This window comes from Notamacropus eugenii, chromosome 4 (assembly GCF_028372415.1).
Source record: "Notamacropus eugenii isolate mMacEug1 chromosome 4, mMacEug1.pri_v2, whole genome shotgun sequence".
NCBI classification, from domain to species: Eukaryota; Metazoa; Chordata; class Mammalia; order Diprotodontia; family Macropodidae; genus Notamacropus; species Notamacropus eugenii.
The window spans coordinates 38,196,372-38,220,201 of record NC_092875.1 but is presented as its reverse complement, the minus strand read 5'-3'; the positions used below and the strand labels follow the sequence as shown (position 1 = coordinate 38,220,201).

At 44.8% G+C, this 23,830-nt stretch overlaps 1 protein-coding gene across 8 annotated transcripts in view; it reads left to right on the top strand.

The window, feature by feature from the left end:
* ABCB9 (ATP binding cassette subfamily B member 9) overlaps positions 1-23,830 on the top strand; it is a 53,926-nt gene that overhangs the window by 7,520 nt on the left and 22,576 nt on the right. For 5 of the 8 annotated variants that reach the window (XM_072600614.1, XM_072600619.1, XM_072600617.1 and 2 more), the window contains 3 exons: positions 739-1,436; positions 21,413-21,527; positions 23,073-23,203. In XM_072600614.1, coding sequence (XP_072456715.1) covers positions 836-1,436; positions 21,413-21,527; positions 23,073-23,203 — 847 coding nt within the window. In that variant the 5' untranslated portion in view covers positions 739-835. Of the gene's footprint in view, positions 1-738; positions 1,437-21,412; positions 21,528-23,072; positions 23,204-23,830 lie in introns of those variants that run through there. The other 3 variants (XM_072600618.1, XM_072600620.1, XM_072600621.1) reach the window with 3 other exon arrangements.

Below are 23,830 nucleotides of genomic sequence, written 5' to 3'. Positions count from 1 at the left end.
CCTGGCGCCGATATTGACTAACCTGAACAGCCTCCTGGATGGGGAAAGGGAGTGGAGAGCTAGGAGGCATTTCAGAGACCAGTCCAGGTCAAACCCAACATCTCAGAGATGAGGAAACTGAGGCCCAGAAAGGGGAATGGACCTGCCTAAGAGGAAACACATCTAGACTCTGAAAGGACCTGGGCTCAAAGTCCAACTTTGATGCTTTCTACCTTCATAGCCCTTCTTTGGGCCTCAGTTTCCTAATCTGTAAAATGGGAGGATTAGATTTTTTTTTCCTAAGGTCTCTTCCAGTCTTATATCTATGGCCTATCTGGGCCTCAGTTTCCCCATTGGTATAGATCTAGGATGTACAATTGTTTGGATGTTGTCTCTCTCATTAGAGTGTGAGCTCCTTGAGGTCAGTTTTTGTTTTGGGTTTTTTTTTGTATCCCTAGCTCTTAGCAGGGGTGCCTGGTACAGTCAATGCTAATGGGTGTTAATTAGCTGTTTGACTGACTATAAAATGAGAGGATTGGACTACATTGTCTGTGAGGGGCATCTATGATCCTATAACCTCTGTAGGCCTCAGTTTTCCCCTGTGTAAGAGAGGGTTGGACTAAATGGTCTCAGAGGTCCCTTCAGCTCTAAGTTTTATGGTCCTCTGACTCCAAATTGAGAGCTTAAAATCTGAGTCAGATGAGGGCTGACCTAAATTATCTTCTCTCCATCCTCTGACATCATCTTCTTGGCTTCCAGGTACCCCAATGTTTACCCAGAAGCAATGAACTCATCTGCCCTGAACTAAAGATCTGGTTCCTTGCTAGGCCCTTCCCCATCCCCCCTGCTTGGCAGGATGAGGGTCTGGAAGGCTGTGGCCATCACGGGGGCCTTCATGAGTGTGGATGTGAGCATTACTACAGTACTCTACACCTTCAGTCATAGAGACCGGGGAGTGCTGCAGGACCTGAGAGACTTCAACATCTATGACTCGGTGCTGGACCTCTGGGCTGCCTGCCTGTACCGGAGCTGCCTGCTTCTGGGAGCCACCATTGGCGTGGCCAAAAACAGCGCTTTGGGCCCTCGGCGACTCGGGGCCTCCTGGACCTTTATCACCTTGGTGTGCCTCTTCGTGGGCATTTACACCATGGTGAAAATGCTCCTCTTCTCTGAGGTACGCAAGCCCATCCGAGACCCCTGGTTCTGGGGCCTCTTTGTCTGGACCTATGCTTCCATCGGGGCCACGTTCTTCCTCTGGTGGCTGCTGTCCACTGTGCGTCCAAGCCACAGGGAACTGGAGGGAGGGGCACCGGGCGAGGGCGTGGGCTACCCAACAGAGGGGCAGCCAAAGCAAGAGGAGGCATCCGGGGCCACGCTGCAGAAACTGCTGTCCTACACTAAACCTGACCTGGCCTTCCTGGTGGCTGCCTCCTTTTTCTTGGTGGTGGCAGCACTTGGTGAGTAAGAGAGGATGGGGGCATGCTGGGGTGCAAGGGATGGGGTGCAACCAAAAGCAGGAGTCCAACTGCATAGTCCTCCTTATTGGAGAGAGAAAATAAAATCCTTCTAATAAAATATGCAGTTGAGCAAAACCATTCCCTCATTGGCCACTTTCAGATATGTTGTTCTGTACCATCCCTATTCTGCCAGGAGTGGGGTAGCACACTTCATCATGAGCCCTCTGGAATCCTGCACATTGTGTTGATCAGAGTTCTTCAACCTTTCAAAATTTTCATCTTTATAGTGTCTCTTTTTCTAAAAATTCTATTTTTATTTTTTCTATCAGCAAAAATTTACCTTCTCTCCATTCCTCTCCCTTCTCTTCCCTTCCAAATGAGAAAAAAAAGCAAAATACCTGTTCCCAACACGTATTACCAGGCAAACAAGTTGGTTGTATCCAAAAACTTTGTCTCCTTCTGCACTGAGTCCTTCATGTTTCTATCAGGAAGTGAGGAGCATGTTTCATTAATCCTCTGGAATCCTGGTTGGTCATCATGCTGATCAGAGTGCCTAATTCTTTCAAAGTCATTTGTTTTAACCATGTTATTGTCATTGTATATTGTATAAACTGTTCTGGTTCTGCTCACTTCTGTTTGTATCAGTTCATATAAGTCTTCCCAGGTTTTTCTGAAGCCATCCCCTCCTTCATTTTTTACAGCACGATAGTGTTCCATCACACTCCTGTATCATAACTTGTTTGGCCATTCCTCAATTGATAGACATTCTCTCAGTTTCCAATTCTTTGCCACTACTAAAAGAGCTACTATAAATATTTTTATATATCTCTAGTTAGATTTTGTTTTGCTTAGAATAAATCCCTCCCTTAATATACTCTCCTTCCAATTTCCCCTTTTACCCTCTGCCCTTTCCCTCCAATTTCCTTGTTGAGTGAAATGTATTTCTCTACCCTTCTTTCTCTGTGTGTATGTATATATTCTTCCTTCCTTTGACCATTTCAGATGAGAGTGAGGTTCAAGTGTCAGCCACTCCCCCTCCTCCTCCCCCTTGTTTGTATAGATGCCTACTTTCAAACCATAGTATTGTGGGATAAATTTCCCTAATCTTACTTTGTGTTCCCCTCTCCCCTGATGTCTTCTTCCACTCTCTTTCCATTCCTCTCTTAAGGTCAACAAGACATAACTACTCCAAGACAAGTTGTGATCCCAGATAATAATAAGGATCAGAAGGGACATGTGTCAACTCCTCATATTTGAATGTAAACAAGTTTATCCTTGTTTAGTCCCTTATGAATGCTCACTCACGTTTATCTTTTTATGTTTCTTTTGACTCCTGTATTTGAATTCCAAAGTTTCTCTGCAGCTCTGGTCATCAGGAATGCTTGGAAGTTCTCTAATTCATTAAAGATCCATTTTCCCTCCTGTTGCATTATACTGAGTTTTGCTGGGAAAGTAAACCCAGATCCTTTGCTTTCTGTAATTACATATTCTAGACTCACCATTCCTTAAAAGTTGTGGCTGCTAACTCTTGTGTGATCCTTACTGACTTGTGTGTTCCTCAGTACATTAGTTCTTTCTTCATGGCTGCTTGCAGTATTTTTCTTTGACCTAGATGTTCTAGGTTTGAGCTATGATATTCCTGGGAGTTTTCATTTGGAGGTTTCATTCAGGAGGTGACTGGTAGATTCTGTTTCCACTTTGCCCCCTGGTTTTAAGAAGTCTGCACAGTTTTATTTTAAGATTTCTTGAAATATCTTCTATTTTTTCAGCCTTTTGACTTTGTTCTCATGTCTTGTCTCATGGAGTCATTTCCTTCTATCTGGTCCATTCTGATTTTCATTTAGTATTTTACTCTTCCCCAGTTACATCTGAAAACAATTTTTAACATTCATTTTAAAACTTTGAATTACAAATTCTCTCCTTTCCTCCCTCCACCACCTGCAATTGAGAAAAAAATTCAATATAGGTTATACATGTATAGTCATGTAAAACATTTCGATTTTAGTCATGTTGTGAAAGAAAACATAGACTAGAAAAAAGAAACCCTCAAGAAAAATAAAAGAAGTTTTAAAAGTATCTTTCAATCTGCATTCAGATACCATCAGTTCTTTCTCTGGGGATGGAGAGCATTTTTCATCCGAGGTCCTTCAGAATTGTCTTGATTCGTTGTATTGCTGAGTATAGCTCAGTCCTTCAGAGCTGACCATCTTACAGTATTGCTGTTAACTCTGTTCACAGTACATTTGACTTTGCATCAGCTCATGTAAATCTTTCCAAGTTTTTCTGAGAGCATGCTGCTTATCATTTCTTATAGCACAATAGTATTCTATCATAATCATTTTGTTCAGCCATTCCCTGATTGATGGGCATCCCCTCAATTTCCAGTACTTTGTTACCAGAAAAGAGGTGCTGTAGATATTTTTGTACATATAGGTTCTTTTCCTTTTTGTTTTTAATCTCTTTTGGGATACAGACCTCGTAGCGATATTACTAGATATGCATGGTTTTATAGCCCTTTGGGCATAGTTTCAGTTTGCTCTATACAATGGCTGAATCACTTCATAATTCCACCAAAAGTGCATTAATGCCCCATTTTTCCCACTTTCCCTTCACCATTTGTCATTTTCCTTTTCTGTCCTATTAGCCAATCTAATAGATGTGAGGTATTACCTCAGACTTGTTTTAATTTCATTTCTCCAATCAATAGTGCTCAGTTAGAGCATTTTTTCATATGACTGTAGATAGCTTTGATTACTTCATCTGAAAACTGTTCAGATCTTTTGATCATTCATCAATTGGGAAATGGCTCTTATTTTTACAAATTTGACTTCGTTCTCTATATGTTTGAGAAAGAAGACCTTTATCAGAGAAAACTAGCTTCAAATTTTTTTCACAATTTCCATTGCTAACTGTATTTCCCTCCATCCCATCCCCCCCATTTATTCTGTTCTGTCTCTCCTTACACCCTTCCCTCCTCAAAAGTGTTTTGCTTCTACCTATTCCCTCTCCCAATCAGCCTTCCCTTCTGTCACCCTTCTCCCCCTTCTCTTATCCTCTTCCCCTCTTACTGTCCTAGGATAAGATATATTTTTATACCCAGTTGAGTGTGTATGTTATTCCCTCTTTGAGCCAATTCTGATGAGATTCAGGTTGATTCACTCTCCCTCACTTCCCTCCTCTTTCCCCTCTACTGTAAGAGCTTTTCCTTGCCTCTTTTGTGTGAGATAATTTATCCCATGCTACTCTTCCCATTCCCTTTCTCCAAGTACATTCCTCTCTTTCACACGTTAATTTTATTTTTTTAAATATCATCCCTTCATATTCAACTCACACCTAAGCTGTCTGTCTATATATACTCCTTCTAACTGCCCTAATAATGAGAAAATTCTTCTGAGTTACAAGTATCGTCTTCCCATGTAGGAATGTAAACAGTGTAACCTTATTAAGTCCCTTATGATTTCCCTTTCCTGTTTACCTTTTTATGCTTTTCTTGAGTCTTGTATTTGAAAGTCAAATTCTATTCAGCTCTGATCTTTTCATCAAGAATACTTGAAAGTCCTCTATTTCATTGAAGATCCATTTTTGCCCCGAAGGATTATACTCAGTTTTGCTGGGTAGGTGATTTTTGGTTTGTAATCCTAGCTCCCTTTACCCTCCAGAATCATGGCTTCCAGGTTATCCAATAATTTTTAAATTATCTCGTGTAGATCTGTTTTCCAGGTCATTGTTTTTCCATTGAGGTATTTTACATTGTGTTCTATTTTTTCATTCTTTTGGTTTTGTTTTATTGTTTCTTGATTTCTCATAAAGTCATTAGCTTCCATTTGCTTAATTCTAATTTTTAAGGAATATTTTCTTCAACAAATTTTTATACCTCTTTTTCCATCTGGCCAGTTCTTATTTTTAAGGCATTTTTCTCTTCATTGGCTTTTTGTATCTCTTTTACCATTTGACCTAGTCTGGTTTTTAAGGTGCTATTTTTTCAGCGTTTTTTTGTTTACCAAGCTGTTGACTCTTTTTTCATGATTTTCTTGTTGTCATTTTCATTTCTCTTCTCAATTTTTCCTCTACCTCTCTTACTTGATTTTCATAATTCTTTTTGAACTCTTCCATGACCTGAGACCATTTTGTATTTTTCTTGGAGGCTTTTGATGTAGGAGCTTTGACTTTATTATCTTCTTCTGAGTGTATGTTTTGATCTTCCTTGTCACCATAGTAACTTTCTCTGGTCAGAATTTTTTTCTGTTTGCTTATTTTCCCAGCCTATTAGTTGACTTTTAACTTTTTGTTAAACTACGACTCTGCTTCCAGGGTAGAGGGCACAATGTCCTAAACTTTAACAGTTTTATGCAGCTGTTTTCAGAGTTACTTCTAGGGACCTGTAACTTTCCAGTTTTTCCAAGGTGATGTGATCTAAAAAGAGTGTGTTTACTCTACTGTCTTGGCCTGTGGTCTGGTCTCTGAGTGACCACAAGCACTCTTTTCTACCCTGGAACTGTGAGGGTCTCTGCTCCACTGTGACCACAAGTTCTGGGGTGCTAGTGCTCCTCCTTGCCTGCCTCCCAGGACTGTGACTCGGATCCAAGTATGGAAGCAGAGTGTTGCTTTTGTGCCAGCAAAGAGACCCCTGTAATCTTCTTCTGACCAATTGTTTGACCCCTTTACCATCTGTGGACCAAGAGCTCCAGCAGCAGCCCCTGCTAACTCAGTAGTTTCTGAGAACTGCTCCTGGTTTGCTAGGGCCCAGTTTGTGCTGGCACAGCCTGTTTCAGCACAGCCTGCATTGAACTGTGCTCCACTCTCACCCAGCTGTAACAGACCTTTCCTACTGACCTTCTAAGTTGTCTTTGACTGGAAAATTATTCCACCCTGTCCTTTTATGGGTTCTCCCACTCCAGGAATTGCTTTATGGCGGTATTTAAAGGTGTTCAGAAAGATTTGGGGGAGAACTCAAGTGGAGCATTGCCTTTTCTCCACCATCTTGGCTCTATTCCCCCCACCCAATTCTAATTTTCTTTTTTTCTTTTTTTTTTTTTTTAATTTAGCTTTTAACATTCATTTTCACAAAATTTTGGGTTTCAAATTTTTCCCCTTTTCTCCCCTCCCCCCACAAACGCCAAGCATTCTAATTGCCCCTATGACCAATCTGCTCTCTCTTCTATCATCCCTCTCTGCCCTTGTCTCTGTCTTCTCTTTTGTCCTGTAGGGCCAGATAGCTTTCTATACCCCTTTACCTGTATTTCTTATTTCCTAGTGGTAAGAACATTACAGCTGATCCTAACACTTTGAGTTCAAACTTCTTTAGCTCCCTCCCTCTCCACCCCTTCCCTTTGGAAGGCAAGCAATTCAATATAGGCCAAATCTGTGTAGTTTTGCAAATGACTTCCATAATAGTTGTGTTGTATAGGACTAACTATATTTCCCTCCATCCTATCCTGTCCCCCATTACTTCTATTCTCTTTTGATCCTATCCCTCCCCATGAGTGTTGACCTCAAATTGCACTCTCCTCCCCATGCCCTCCCTTCTATCATCCCCCCCCACTCTGCTTATCCCCTTATCCTCCACTTTCCTGTATTGTAAGATAGGTTTTCATACCAAAATGAGTAGGCATTTTATTCTTTCCTTTAGTGGAATGTGATGAGAGTAGACTTCATGTTTTTCTCTCACCTCCCCTCTTTATCCCTCCACTAATGAGTCTTTTGCTTGCCTCTTTTATGAGAGATAATTTGCCCCATTCAATTCTCCCTTTCTCCTCCCAATATCTTTCTCTCTCACTGCTTGATTTCATTTTTTTTTAAGATATGATCCCATCCTCTTCAAATCACTCTGTGCACTCTGTCTCTATGTGTGTGTGCGTGTGTGCATGTGTGTGTGTGTAATCCCACCCAGTACCCAGATACTGAAATGTTTCAAGAGTTACAAATATTGTCTTTCCATGTAGGAATGCAAACAGTTCAACTTTAGTAAGTCCCTTATGACTTCTCTTTGCTGTTCACCTTTTCATGGTTCTCTTCATTCTTGTGTTTGGAAGTCAAATTTTCTTTTCAGCTCTGGTCTTTTCATCAAGAATGCTTGAAAATCCTCTATTTCATTGAAAGACCAATTTTTCCCCTGAAGTATTATACTCAGTTTTGCTGGGTAGGTGATTCTTGGTTTTAGTCCTAGTTCCTTTGACTTCTGGAATATCCTATTCCATGCCCTTCGATCCCTTAATGTAGAAGCTGCTAGATCTTGTGTTATCCTGATTGTATTTCCACAATACTTGAATTGTTTCTTTCTAGCTGCTTGCAATATTTTCTCTTTCACCTGGGAGTTCTGGAATTTGGCCACAATGTTCCTAGGAGTTTCTCTTTTTGGATCTCTTTCAGGCGGTGTTCTGTGGATTCCTTGAATATTTATTTTGCCCTCTGGTTCTAGAATCTCAGGGCAGTTTTCATTGATAATTTCATGAAAGATGATGTCTAGGCTCTTTTTCTGATCATGGCTTTCAGGTAGGCCCACAATTTTTAAATTGTCTCTCCTGGCTCTATTTTCCAGGTCAGTTGTTTTTCCAATGAGATATTTCACATTATCTTCCATTTTTTCATTCTTTTGGTTTTGTTTTGTGATTTCTTGGTTTCTCATAAAGTCATTAGCCTCCATCTGTTCCATTCTAATTTTGAAAGAACTATTTTCTTCAGTGAGCTTTTGAATCTCCTTTTCCATTTGGCTAATTCTGCTTTTGAAAGCATTCTTCTCCTCATTGGCTTTTTGAACCTCTTTTGCCAATTGAGTTAGGCTAGTTTTCAAGGTGTTATTTTCTTCAACATTTTTTTGGGTCTCCTTTAGCAGGGAGCTGATTTGCTGTTCATGCTTTGACTTCATGTCTCTCATTTCTCTTCCCAGCTTTTCCTCCACCTCTCTAACTTGATTTTCAAAATTCTTTTTGAGCTCTTCCATGGCCTGTGCCCATTGAGTGGGCTGGGACACAGAAGCCTTGATTTCTGTGTCTTTGCCTGATGGTAAGCATTGCTCTTCCTCATCAGAAAGGAAGGGAGGAAATGCCTGTTCACCAAGAAAGTAACCTTCTATAGTCTTATTTCTTTTCCCTTTTCTGGGCATTTTCCCAGCCAGTGACTTGACCTCTGAATATTTTCCTCACACCCACCTCACCTCCTGATCCTCCCAGCCAGTGTTTGGGGTCTGAGATTCAAATGCTGCTTCCAGCCTCAGGGCTTTGGGCGGGGGCAGGGCTGCTATTCAGTGTGAGATTAAATTCAGATGCTCAGGTGAGGGCAGGGCTGCCTCTCAGGCTCAGTTCCCTCAGGGAGTTTATGCACAGACCTTCAACAATGGATCCAGGCTCCTGCCTGCTTGGAGAGCCCTGGTCTGCCGCTGCCCCTCAGCTTCTGTCTCCCGAGGGGGCCCAAGCCATGGGGGCACCCCACTCCCCCCTCGACCCGCCAAAGGGACTCTCTCACAGACCCCCGTCACCTGTGGGTGGAGGTACTTGTGCGGCCGCTGGAGATCCCGTCCCTGAAGCCCGCTCGGATCTGTTCCTCTCGGTGCCGCGGCCACGGCAGGGCTGTACTCAGCTCCCAGTCCCGGCGCCCAGTCCGCAGCACGAAGGACCTTTTACGAGAGGTTTGCAGGTCTCTCCGGAACAGAAATCTCCCTCGCTCCAATGTTCTGTGGCCTCTGGGTGCAGAATTCGCCGTGAGTTACTTCTTTGTAGTTGTTCTATGGGTTGTGGGTTCGGAGCTATGTGTATGTGCGTCTTTCTACTACGCCATCTTGGCTCCGCCCCCCCAATTCTAATTTTCAAGGAGTTTGTTGCTTTGACAAAATTTGGTACCTCTTGTGCCACACTGTTAATTTCCTTTTTAATTCTTTCACAGCTATCATTTCTTTTCCAATTTTATCCTCGTATTCTTATTTCATTGACAAAAATATTTTTAACTCTTTTTTTTTTTAAATTCCTGCTTGATCTCTTCCAGGAATTGTGTTTGACTTTGTTCCCGAGCTGTGTTTTCCTCTGTGGTTTTGCTTGTAGATGTTTTGGAGTCATTCTCTTCTTCTGGGTTTGTGTCTTGAGCATCTCTGCTGCTATAAGAGCTCATTATGGTGGGATCTTCCTGACCTGATGTTAGGGCTGGATTCTACAGCACTTTTGAAAGGAAGATCTGGGCTGCTTTCATGGCTGCTTTCTTGGGTTATTAAATGTTATGTTATTCTAGGATCTCAGTGACAGACTGGGGACCTTCAGGCTTTCTGTGGTCCCAAAGTTATCAGATCCAGGGAAGGGTCTGATTGTTGCCCCTGGTGTGAGGGTCTATAAGTTCTGACCTAGGTTTGGACCTGAGTAAGAGGAGATGCTTCTGGTCCCTGTCCCTATCAGCCAGCTGGAAAGCTCTGTTAGTTCAACATGGTAGAATTATAGACTCTCCTTTGGCCTGAGATTCCTGCCCTTGTTATCTCTCTGCAGGCTTCCAACTGGGTTAGAAGCTGGATTAGAGACCCTGCTCTGCTCCTGGTGCCAAGGCATGTCCCTGCTTGCTTCTGAACCCCCTCTTCTCTCAGTACCCCACCTAGAGACTGCTACTGTTCCTTGCCATAGAGTGCCACCCCTGGGTGGCACTTATCCCACCTTACCCCACCTTGAATCTGAGGCCCCAAACTGGGTGGTGGGCAGCATGGTTGCCACTTGGCAAATATTCCTGTGCCAATGCCCCAGAATGGACCTGGGACCAATGGCTAGCTTCTCCCTGGGCATGGGCTGCAGTTCTCATCATGCCCCATCCCAAGTGTCTGCAGACCTCTGTCTGTCTCCCTGCGATGACCTGGGTTAGGAAAGTGACTCACTGTGACTCTTTTTCAAGTTTCCCTGTCAGGATTCAGTATGTTCAGAGGAGTGTGTTAGGGACAGGGGTTGGGAAGAGTTGGTGAGGCTGTCCCACTTCTTACTCCTCCACCCCCTTGGTTCCTCCCTCTCTTTATAGTGTTTCAACAAGCAAAGAATGAGGTAATCCCTACTCTGCAGTGTTTAAGTTCTAGGGGGCAGGGTAGGGGTCAGGGTGGGGCTCTGAGTTAGCATGGTGGCATTGAGGAGCACTACACTTCTCTCTGGCATCCTTTTCAGGTGTTTGCTGGTGTTTATATGGAGTAGCGTGGCTCTGTGACAACCTCCCATATCGCCATCTTAACTGGAAGCCTTTTGCCTTCTCTTCTACTCCCCAACTGGAGCAGAAGGACCTGGGTCTGAATGTCTCCTTTGCCCTGTATTAGCTGTATGGCCTTGGGCAAGTCATCTCATTTTCCTCCTCTGGAAAATGGAGAGCTTGACCCTGACAGCCATCAAGGTATCTTCATGCTCTAGATCTACGTGCCTAGAACCTGTGGGGTAGACAGAGTCTTATAAGAGTAAACAAAGATGGTGCCTACAAAGACCTGGGCATTTCAGGAGGCATTTATGAAGGAATGGGCCACCATCACTAAATATCAGATCCAGTTATTCAGTAAATGTTTGTTAATTACCAAATCTATGCTGGGGACCACACTAGACTTTGGGGACAGAGAGAAAAATGAAACAGTCCCTGCCTGCCCACATTCTACTAGGGGATACCAGTTGTGCACCAATAAAGAAATACAAGGTAAAAATTGAGGATGGGTAGAGAGGTCTGACAACCTAGAGAAATCCAGGGAGACTTCTTGGAGGATATGTCATCTGAGCTAAGTCTGGAAGGACCACAGGGTCACAGATCTCAGAGGCCTTCTATTCCAACCCCCTCCTTTTATAGATGAGGCCCAGAGAGTGTCGCAGGTGGTAAATGACAGGCAGATTTGGACTCCAGCTCCTCAGTTTTCAAATCCTGTACTCTCTCCACCGGTCCAAACTGCCCCAAAGGAAGCTAAGGAAGCCTATAGTCTAATCCAACCATCATTTACAAGGGCCTTGCTATGTGCTAGACACTGGGAAGACAGAGAGAGAAAGGAAGAGCTGTGTCTGCCCTCAGGATGCTTACATTCCCCAGGAGAAGATGGGTAAAACAGGAGAACAGAGAAGTAATTCATCCTCTGCAGTGCTTCACAGTTCTCACTGCATCCTCACAGCAACCCTGGGAGGCAGGTTCTGTGTTTATCCCCATTTTACAGGTGAGGAAACTGAGGCACAGGATTCTGAAAGGCAGAGGTGGAGAAGGAGCCTTCCAGGAAGAGCTGTGACTGTTCTCCCTGCCCCCAATGTCAGCCCTCTATCTCTCTTTATAACTAACTCCGCTCTGCTCTGATCTGTAACACTTTGGACTGACTCTTCACCGTAATTCTTGGGGACATCATTGAGCAAGATACAACTACTCTGTCATCCTCCTGGTGTAGACAGATGTTCAAAACTAGGCCAGATTCTCCAGGGACAGCCTTCATCTGGTGTGCTTTTAGGGAACAAAGCCCTTTTATATGGAAATATTCAAAAAAGCTTTGATTCCTGGTGTGTAGGGCTCTCCCAGGGTGGGGAGCCCTTCCACCAAAGCTGCTTCCAACACGTTTATGACTTGGTAGGTAATTGATTAATAAGCATTTAATAACAGTCTGCTACTGGCCCTGTCTGTCAAATAAGACTCCAACCCAGCCATGCCTTTTAAAACCCTTCATGAACTGGTCCCCTCCTATATTTCCAATCTTATACTTGACTCCACTCATCTGTCAGATTGAATTTCCTAAAACCCAAATCTGCTTGTCCACACCCTCCCCCCCCATCCATTAAACTCCAGTGGCTCCCCTTGGCCTCCAGAATCAAGTATAAAAGGCTCTTTGGCTTTCAAAGCCCTCCATGACCTGCCACTTCTTACCTTTCCAGACTTCTCCACCTTCCTCTCTTCTCTACATCATCCAAGATCCAATGGTGCCAGCCAGAGGTCATCCTGCGTTCTCTGTGCTCTGTTCTGGGAAGGTTCTCCCTGCTCTGCTTCCCCTTCCACCTTCCCTGGCCTCCTGCAAGCCCCAGTCAAAGTTCCTCCTTCTTCCAGAAGCCTTTCCTAATCCTCCTTCATTCTAGGGCCTTCCCTGTGTTGATTCTTTCCAATCTGTCCTCAGTAAACCTTGTCTATACCTAGGTGTTTTTCATGTTGTCTCCCCCATTAGACCAAGAGCACCTGGAGAGCAGAGACTGTCTTTTGCCTTTCTTTGTATCCCTAACACTTAGCACAGTGCCTGGAGCACTGTAGGTGTTCAATAAATGCTTGTTGATGACTTAATAGACCACCAAGCACCATCTGTGTTCCAGGCCTGGTGCTGCCTGCAGTTCTTGGAAGCAGCCTAAAGACTTAGAGCCAGATTTACACTGCAGGTTTAAGTGTTGGAGGAGGGATTGGAACCCAGATCTTCCTAACTCCAAGTGAGTCCTCTTTGTTCCCTACCTTCTCTCTTTTTTAAATCAAAACTCTCTACCTGTTTCCCCCTCAGATATTGCTAGGTTTCATGCAGGTGATCTCCGCTCTCTGACAACCTTTCTCATCACCATCTTAACCAGACATCCTCCACCTCTTCTGCTCCCCAACACAAATTCTCACTCTGCCTTTACTATCTCTGTGACCTTGAGCAAGGCTCTGGTTTGCCCCAGTTTCCCTGTCTAATAATGAAGGGGCTACTCATCCTCTATCCAGCTCTACTACACTGCCTTTGGACAAGCTCCTCTTGTTTCTGTCGATCTCTGTGTCCATCTGTCTGTCTGACTCTCTCTGTGTTTCTGTCTGTCTGTCTCTGTCTGTGTCTTATACCAGACCTGTACTTTTGTTGGCACAGGGAGAACCTGGCTCCCTCTGCTGATGCAGATCACACCTCCTGTTTAATCTCTACTTTCAGGGAGCTGCTGGGGCACCAAGATATCAGGTGTCCCCCATTTCTCCGCTGTGCCCAGTGATCCAGCATTTTCTGCCCTCTGCAGGGCACTGTTTGTAATGATCCTCATGGCAACCCTGAAAAGCCCCAAAGTCCCCTCTGAATCATCATCTAAACAATAACTAATTTTTTGGAAGTTGGCCATCCATACATGAGGTGTGTTAACAGATCCCTACTAACAAAGGCATTGGAGAGACAGCCTGGCAAAGGAGGAACAAGGCAATCTTGGAGTTAGAGCTGGGAGGGACTTCAGAGGCATCTACTCTCTCTCATTTTACAGATAAGGAAACTGAGGCCCCAGGAGGTTAAATCACTCTACCAAGGCCCCTCCTAAGCCTGTATCACCTGCCTCTCTAGGGCTCTTTCCAGTCCCAGGCCTCATTATCTAATTAGCTGCACCTCAGTTCTCTGCCACAAGCCAGTCAGTTGGCTCCAGTTTCAGCCAATGCCCACCATCTCCCATTCTCAAATTCCTCACTAAGTAACCCTGTTTGGGACCTGAGCTGTAACTGGCTCAGTGCCCTCAAAGCCTCTGTACACTTCTGTCTCCTGGTGGCTTTTCTGGGGCAAAGCTAGAGCTTTGATGGCCTCATGGAGGATGTTTGCAAGGCCTTGGATCTGAGGAGAGGCAGATGGAGACCCCTGTGCCCATGGGCTGGGGCCAGTGCCAGGTGGCTGGCAGGTCCCTGGTCAGAGTACCAGCAGAGGGCAGCAGTGACCAAGAGAAAACCTCCAAGTCCTGCAGCTAGGAGCTGACCTGGTCACATTGACTGGGCAGGCCAGACGCGGTGCTCAGGCTAAATAGGCATGATGCCAGCCCAAGGAGGCAGACCCCTAGAGTTTAGGCATCTGGGAGAAATGTCACCCCTTAGAGGAGCCTTGGTGGTGATATCTTTCCTGCCAGTGGCCCCTTCCCAGCTAACACCTCTAATGGAGAATACAGGACATCCAGAAGTGTGACCAGCCAGCCAGCCTCCCTCAGAGGACAGTGCCCTGCCCTAGGCACTGTGGGGGGAGGAGAGAATAGGAAATACCTGGCACTTCCGTAGTGCAAAAAAGTGTTTTGAAAATGGATCTCCTCTGAACTCTCACAATAGCCCTGTGAAGTCAGTGTTATCCCCATTTTATAAATAAGGAAACTGAGGCTCAGGGGGGCCCTAAGAAGGCCCTAAGAAGAATACCAGATTGGGGTGTTCTTCAGTCTAGACCCTCCCCCCCTTTACCTCAACCAGATTCTGACTGTCTCTTTTCAATTCGAACTCCCTCATATCCTCCCACCCAAATCTGTAACACTTTGGGGGGAGTCTTCATGTGACTCTTGGGGGCGGATCTTTAGTGAGATATTGCTGCTCTCTCCCTTTCCCTGAGCAGGCAGATGTGTAAACCTGGACTCCCTTCTCCTGGCCCAGCCAGCACAGGCACGAAGGGCTTACAGCTCTCTCAAATGAGATTAATACACAAAAGAACTTGTATTTCAGGGATATGGGGTACTTCCGGCATGAGAATTCTTTCTACCAATGAACATTCCTCCTGTGGAAAAGGCAGCTGGTGACACAGAGCACAGGGCCTGGAGTCAGGAAGATTTGAATTCAAATCCAGCCTCAGACGCTTAAAAGCTGTGTGACCCTGGGCAAGTCACTTCACCCTGTTGACCTCAGTTTTGTCATCTGTAAACTGAGCTGGAGAAGGAAATGGCAAACCACTCCAGTGTCTCTGCCAAGAAAATCCCAAATGGGGTCATGAAAAGTCAAACATAACTGAAAAAACAACAACCAAAAATTAGTTGTTGGGTTTATTTTTTTCGATATTCTGATAACTGTATTTCCGTATAATTGACATCCTGTGCATTTATTTATGCATTCAAAAGTACGATCCTGAGAAGGGCTGACCAGAAGTGACAACGATACAGGACTCCTTAGACTAGATACTACTGTGTTCTAGAGAATACTATAACATAGAAAATATTCTTGGGGTCTTGGGTTCAAAGCTGCAAGACTCCCTGGGAGGCTGCCAGGATCAGCCTTCTCAGTTGGCAGGTGAGGTCACTGGGACCCAGAGAACTTAAGTGACCCAGGACCTCAGCTTCTAAATTCAGCCACTTTTCTTGATTTATCCTGGGGCCTGTCAATCAGACTGCTCTGCTAACCTGACTCTCCTGCCCCCTAACAGTTCACCATTTTTTTTTTTTTAATTTTTAACACAGTTTATAACAGATAAAGCAATTCAAACTTTTGGTCAGGTGACACTTCTTTTTAAAGCATTTACAATATGGACCACAAAAGAATTTTTTTTTTTAAACGTTAACCAACTGAGACACAGATAATATTTATGTTGCTGACTTCACAAGCTCTTGACCTAATTGTCTCCACAGTATTACTAAGAATAAAAAGACCTTAACTTAATGTTGTTGGTCTAAAGTCCTACGCCTAATAGCTTAATTTTAGACTTAACCTCAGATGTTCCCCTGTCCATAATCCATAATTGAATAGATCTGGTATTAAGCTTACAAACCTTTTGACTATAGGAAATTGCCACCAAGAGTAGGGACATTGCAGGGATACAGTATCTCCCCAACTTCATGTCAACTCCAGGCAGGAGTAGATTGTCCACTTGCATTCAGTCAGGCTTAAAGTCTGCCAGGTGTCAGTGGGGAAATTGAGTCAGGAGAATCCCACCTCAGCCCATGCTGAACAGCCGCTCTCCCACCCTTCCCTTGAGATCACCTATGCAGTTCATACCAGCATCTCATCAGCTTACTGTCATCATGGATTGGAGGCTCAGATCGCTTTTCTTGCTACCCATAGCTGGAGTTAGACTCAGAAGAACAGTCACTTAATAGTCCCATAGCATCTGAAAATGGCAAGTTCCAATAACCAGGTTTCAAATATGATTATAGTTTCACTTTGGCTAAGGAACATCTTTTGAGGCAGGTCTTAAGTGGCTTACAGGCCTTTCTATACCTGTTCTAGTTCCTGATTAAATGGCAATCATAAAATCTAATTTACCATTAAAACCTTGACTTTCCCATCTATGCCAAATTTTATCTGAGGTTACCTTCCTCTTGGAAAGTTAGACGGAAATTCTTTTCTCCAAACTAAAGATGTCATTGATTTATTCTCAGTAATTAATTCAGTCTTTTATTTTAATACTAATTGCTTTTACCTCACTTTGTAACATGACCAATTTTTCTCCCCATCACCCCCCTCCCTCTGCTTCCTAAAACCTTGCATTCTGGTTGCTCCTTCCCTCAATGACCCTCCCCTCCATCACATCCCACCCCTGTCCCATCCCCATCTTCTCTCTTTTCTTGCAGGGCAAGATGAATTTCCATACCCCTATCCCAGTAATTCTTATTTCCTAATTATATGCAATAAAAATTCTCAACATTCGTTTCTACTACTTAGAATTCCAACTTCTCTCCCTCCCGTCCTCCCTCCCCAGCCCCACTAAGAAGGGAAGCAATTCAGTACAGACTAAATAAGTGTTGTTTTGCAAAAGACTTCCATAGTAATCATGTTGTGTAATACTAATTATATTGCCCTCCGACCTACCCTATCCCCCTTATTTTTCCCCCCTACAGTTGACCTTGTCCCTTCTCAAAAGTGTTAATTTCTAGTGACTCCCTTCTCCCATTTGCCCTCCCTTCTAACATTCCCTTCGCTCCACTTGTTGCCTCCTCTCCTTTCCTGTGGTGTGATATAAATTTTCATATCAAATTTAGTGAGCATGTTATTCCTTCCTTCAGCCACATGTGGGGAGAGTAGCTTTATTCCCCCCCCTCCCCTTCTCCCTTATCTCCTCCACTGAATAAGATTTTTCTTATCTCTTTTATGAGTTATAGCCTACCTTGTTTCATTACTCCCTTTCTCTTCCCGGAATTTTCCTCCTTCACTCCTTAATTTTTATTTTATTTTATTTTATTTTGTTATTTGTGTGTGTGTGTGTGTGTATGTGGATATCATCTCTTCTGATATAACACACCCTGTACTCTCTATCTATGTGTATGTGTGTGAGTGTGTGTGTACAATCTCTCCAACTACCCAAATACTGAGAAAAGATTCGAGTTAAAAATATTTTCTTTCCATGTAGTAATGTAAACAGTTCAGCTTTAGAGAGTCTTTTATGATTTTTCACAGTTCACCATTTTTCATATTCTTAGTGGCAGACCTGCAGAATTCCGAGGTGCCTTCTAAAGCATCATATGAAAGAAAGAATTCCCATTCTTTGGCAATTGGGCATTCACCATTGATGTATGTTGTTAGCGGCTCTCTCTTATTCAGACAGTGTGACATAGTAGATAGAAGGCCAGGTGTAGAATTGTATTGGGATCACAGATTTAGAGTGGGAATCCCCTCATTTTACAGATGAGTAAACTGAGGCCCAGAGACTAAGTGACTTGCCCAAGGGGACACAGACAGTAAGAACTGGCTAGATTCTAGTCCTGCTCTGGCCTACGCTAACTGGGTGACCCTGGGCTTAGTGCAGTGTCTGGCATTCAGTAAGGGCTTGATCAATATTTTTTTCTTTCATTTATTTCGTTCATGGACAAGTCAATTGGCCTCTTTAGTCCCCTAGCAACTAATTAAATTATGGAGCACTTGTCTGTTTACACTGGGGATGACAATTCCACACCAGGCGTCCTACTGATAACCTCAGAGGTCTGGGCCAAAAACAAAAAGCTAACCAGAAAGCACTATCTTGACCCTGCTGACCGCCAGGTAGCTTTCTTTCCTTTTCTTTTTTATCCAAAGAAAGCATATTTAGAGAGTGAGTCTGCTGATGACAAAAGCTTAGCTCTCCCCATCCCTCAATATGTGGCCGCTCACATGGAGAAATTTCATGGTTTGCCCATTTCCAGCTTCCATCACAGTGCTGGGGGAGATGCCTGATCTGTGCAGGAAAGCAGGGCTTTCAGTGCAGGACCTTGTTTTAGACAGGTTGTGTTACATTAGGCAAGTTGCTGAACTCTTTGGGCTTCTTTCCTCCTCTAAGTGTTCTCTCAGTTGCAGATCTGTGATCCCATGACTCAGTCGCTTCCCCTTTCTGAGGAGGCTGGCAGGTGTCTGGACAGAGTACCAGCAGAGGGCAGCAGTGACCAAGAGAAAGCCTGTAAGCCCTGCTGCTGAGAGCTGGCCTGGCCACACTGAGTGCTCAGCCTGGGTAGGCATGATGCCAGCCCAAGGAGGCAGATCCCTCTAGTTTAGGCACCTAGGAGAAATACCACCCCTTAGTGGTGCCTTGGTGGTGATGTCTTTGCTTCCAGTGCCCTCTTCCCAGCTGGCACCTCTCATGGAGAATATAGGACATCCAGAAGTGTGGCCAGCCAGCCAGTGTCCCTCTGAGGAAGAGCCCTGTCCTAGGCACTGTGCAGGGAGGAAGGAGAAAGGGAACAAAACAAAGGAGAGAATGAATAGTAGCTGACGTTTCTACAGTCTTTAAGATTTGCAAAGTATTTTTCCACATTATCTGAGCTTCTCACAGCTGCCTTGTAAAAAATAGTCTTATCCCCATTTTACAGATGAGGAAACAGGTTTTGTTCCAGTGTCTTTCCCATGGTCACACAGCTGACACGCAGGGATTCAAACCTAGATCCTCTGAATACAGAGACTGTTTCTTTTTTTGTCTTTAGGTCCTTTCTCTAAGTCAGTAAGCATTTATTAAGTACATATTACGTGCCAGGCCCTGCACTACACTCTGGGATAAGACAAGGGCCTGGATAGGCCCTGTCCTCAGGGAGTATATATTCTAATTGGTTTATAGCAGGTGCTTAATAAAAGCGCGTCCATTGATTTCATCCAAACCCCGAAATGTGTGAACATATCACCCTCCCTGCTCAAAACTCTTAGTTAGCTCTCCACTGTAAGCCTGGAATTAAATACCTCCACAGTCTAGCTACAGCATTCCTCTAAAAGCCGCTGTGTGGACTTTCCTAACTTGGTGAGGTAGGCAAGGCAAGGGTTATTATAACCACTTCATAGATGAGGTGATAGAAGTGTCTGAGGTGGACTTGGAAGCCTGGTCAAGCCGATTCCACACCAGGCTTCTTTCCCACTACACCATGCTGTCTGCCTGTGGGGAACCTGCAAGCCAGCAGGGAAAGCAGAAAGTACTTGGGAGGATGGCTTTGGACCTGGCCTTAAGCCAAAGGACAATGAGAAGGAAGCCTCATTTATCCAGAATCCCAAGGATCTGATCTCCACTTGAAGAAGTAAACCCATTCATGTGTGGTGAACTGGTTGGGGCATCAGGCTTAGAGTCTGGAAAAACCTGGGTTCAAGTCCTACCTCAGATGTATATTGACCATGTCTCCCAGGGTAAGTCACTTCTGTGCTGAGGACTTTTAGACAGTTCTCTAGGACTCTGATTTGCAGGTGAATTGCCAACCTGCATGTGTGCAAGGGTTTTCCCTACTTAGAAGTTCCCTGCCAATTGAAATCCAATATAGGAGCATGGATACAGAGCAGGAAGGAACCTCAGAGACTCCCTAACCCAGCCCCTCATTTTATAGATGGGGAAACAGACTCAGAGAGGAAATAAAAACTCCTCCCTGAGGAAGCAGGTTGATGGGGCGACAGCATAGCCTGATAGAATATTGGCTCAGAGTCAGAGGACCTAGGTTTCAATCCTGCCTTGTGCTTGCTAAAAACCTTTGTGGCCTTGGGAAAGTCGTTTAACCCTATGGGCCTCAGTTTCCTCATCTGTCAAATATAGAGGATAGACTAGATGCCTTATAAGGTCTCATTACTTCATATCTACTTTATATCTTTGATCCTATAATGTTTAGCAGTAATAATAATAGCTAACGTTTATATAGTGTTTTAAGGTTTATAAAGCACTTCATATACGTGTGTGTGTGTGTGTGTGTGTGTATATACGTATATATATAATCTCATTGATATAGCTCAAGAGAGTAGCTTCCAGGACATTGCAGTTGACCACTAAGCATTTATTATCACTGCGTGCCAGACCAGGGGTGGGAAAGCTGCGGCCTCGAGGCCACATGTAGATCTAGATCCTTAAGTGCAGCCTTTTGACCGAATCCAAATTTTACAGAACAAATCCACATGGATGGATTGGCTTGGGATCAGGGAGATGCAGCCCAGATGCCTGATGATGGTGGAGGCTCAAATAAGATGAGGCCCGCATCTTTGCCCACCCTTGGCCAGTCAGGAATCCTCAGGAGCAAGGACCAACTGTACTGTATTCAGTGTGACATTTAGCACCCAGTGTGTCTCACTGTATTCCCTCTGATCCTTTGGAAGTAGAGACGCCAAATTCAAGTCCTGGCTCCTGCCGTTTAACAGTTGTTCTTATTTGCCTCTGAGCCCTGTATTTCCTCATCTGTAAAATGAGGATAATACTCCTCTTACTACCTGAGACGCAGGATCATCTGGAGAGATGAGTTGCTTTCTGTACAACACTACAGAAATGTGAGTTGTTAATAAGGCTCAGTTGAATGTGACTCAGTTCATCAGAATGTTATCAAATGCGTACTGTGAGCCAGGTAGTCAGCTAAGCACGAGAGACACAGATCCATAAATGAAATTTTAGCCCTGTCCTCAAGAATCTTCCATTATACTTATGTATACTTGCAAACATTAACAACTGGAGAAATCAGGGAATGCTTCCCAGGGGAGAGGGTACTTGAGCTGGACCTTGAAGGCTTGTGATAGAGGTGAAGACTTTATTCCAAGCATGGGGTATGGCATCTGCAAATGTTTGGAGGTGGGAGATTTGGTGTTGAGTTCAGGAAACAGCTGGTAGTCCTGTGGTCTAGTGATCCCTAGCTGGCAGAGGAAGAAGGCTGTCCTTTCCCCTTAGTGAGGGGCAGAGTCCTCTGAATACCTAATTCTTGTCTATGAAGTAAACATGGTGGCTGAATTCGCAAGGAACAACGAATGCCATGCCGACTGAGCTCTTGGGTGCTGGAAGAAGGGGCTGGAGGGAGCAGTGCATAAGCTTACCCACAGTGCTCCCAAGCTTCAGCCTTAGGGCATTGGGCAAGAAAATGCCCCCACTGGAGAAGAACAGCGGTATAGTGGCCCTTCTAACCTGCCCAACATGGGGAGGCTGGGCCTGTCTGACCATCCCACTTTCCTGGCAGGAGAAACATTGCTTCCTTACTACACTGGCCAGGCCATCGATGGTATTGTCATCCAGAAGAGCATGGACCAGTTCTCCACAGCCGTCGTCATCATGTGCCTCCTCGCTCTTGGCAGGTAGCTGGCTCCCCATTCCATCCCTCCTCTTCCTAGAGCCTGTGGTCTTCTCATTTTTAGCACTGAGTCCTATTGGAAACAGTAGGACTTGATTGACTGGGAAACTCTTGGATAGGATCTCTGTTGCCCTAACCTGGTGTCTGCTGAAGAGAACCTGCTTTATGTTCTATCCTGTGACTTTAAACTGGGTTCCTTCTGGGTGAGGGAGAGAGAAGGGAGGGGGCTGGTGGGAGACAGGGCAGGAACAGAATCAGTTAATGAGATTTCCATTGTATGGGATTAAATGTGACACAGCTTACCCCTCAGGCCTGGGGTTCTGAACCTGTTTTGAAAAAACGTTTGATAACTATTACTTTTTTAAATCCTATGTATTTAAAAATCTTGTTCTGAGAAAGGGCCCATAGATTTCCCCAGACTGACAGAGAGGTCCAGGACTCCAAAAAAGGTTAAGAATCCCTAGCTTAGACTCTTGTTTCTAAAAATGGCCACTTTCTGGGAAGTCCTAGTGAAGTCTTTAGTATTGGCTCATTAAATGGGCTAGGCAGAAACTGCTTCCAGCTGAAGATACTTGTGTCCAGAATCAGTGGCCTAGCATGGGGCTAGAGCCAGCCCACAGGGTCTACTGTTTGAGGTCCTAGGCTACACTCATTCTTGTCCCCTGTTAGGAACAGCCAAATGTGTCTTGTTCTAGCGGACTGAAGGAAGAATGGGGGGTGACCTCTGTCAACCTTTGGTGCTGTCGTCAGAGCAGGGCTAGACTGGTTCCCTAGATTGAGCTAGGCCTGCTTTCATGTTGTTTTGTGGAAGAGGAGCTTGCTTCTCCCTTTTTCCACCATCCTCACTCTCTCACTCTATCCTCACATCCTCTGCCTTTACTTAGATTTTTGGGGGACAGAACAAGAAAGATAGGTTTCCTATGAAATAATGATTTTGCTGTCCTGAGGCTGTGGAGCCAGAGGACAAAGTTCAAAGCCCAGCTCTGTGCCTTCCCACAGGTATGTGACTTTGGGCAGGTCACCTCTCTCTGGGCCTCAGTTTTCTTTTTTGTAAACATGAGTACATTGGACCAAATATACATCAGACCTCTTTCTGAGGTCCTTTCAGACTCTGTAATTATGATCTTGTGATCCCACCAGCTTCCCCTAGGTCCTTCCCAAACTGTGGAATCCTAGAGTTCAAGTCAGAGGACTCAGGTTCCAGCTCCAGCCCTGCCACTTATTGCCTACATGATCATTCCTCTCTCCTCTATAAAATGAGCAGTTTGGACTTGGGATCTCCTAGATCCTTCTATGTCTGTAAAACTCAATTGGAGGGTTTCTTAGGCGGGGTGGGCAACCCAAGAAAGTCAAGAAGGCTGGAGGGAATGCCAAGTTTGGGGAGGACAGTGCCCAGGCCTCCTTGGCCCTAAGGGGGTCTCCCAGACCTGCCTGTGGGGAATGGGGTGGGGGAACACTAGCCCGGCCCCACTCCCTTGCGTCATCGGGGTTTGCTGAAATTCAATGCTGGATGGACATTTTTCCTTTAACATATCTCATCTGCAATTAGCTCATTTGCCGCAGGTATTCGGGGTGGCATTTTTACACTCGTCTTTGCCAGACTCAACATCCGCCTCCGTAACTGCCTATTCCGCTCCCTGGTGTCCCAGGAGACGAGCTTCTTTGACGAGAATCGTACAGGTTGGTGCCACCAGAGCCCTTGATTCCTTTCTTGGGCCCAGAGCCTGACTGGAGTGCCATGGACATACTAGTCACATAGCCAATATTTGTGGAATGAACGAATGAATGAAGGGGTGAAGGAATGAGGAAGACTGAGGGAATGAATGAATGATCAGGAATGAATGAGTGATCAGGAATGAATAAGTGAATAAGTGAAGATGGAGGAGTGGATGAAAAATAGACCTCCCCTTGGTTTTCGAGGCTCTGTCCTTGCCTATACCCAGCTTCGTCTTCCTTGGTTCCCAGGATGAGGGATGTAGGAAAGCAAGCCGAGCCAGTGGGTCTGTTCTGTACTGGCCACTGTCTGTTCTTGGAGGTCTGGCCTGCATGCTGAGGTTTTTGGTCACAACCTTGGGCCTAAGTTAGGTTAACTTTGGGCCTCTGGCCACACCTCTCTGTGGTCATTCTTGGAAACCAGGGCCAGGCCAGGATGTTGGGCTCTTCCCCACACTGCCCAAGGAGTGTGCAGAGACCACAGTGGGTAGGATGTGTCCTGCAGTCTTTGTGGGCAAGGGGCAGAGGACTGTTCCCAGTGAAACAGGCTTTGTCCTTGAGAATCCCAAGCCCAAGACTGCATTGGGAGGGTGG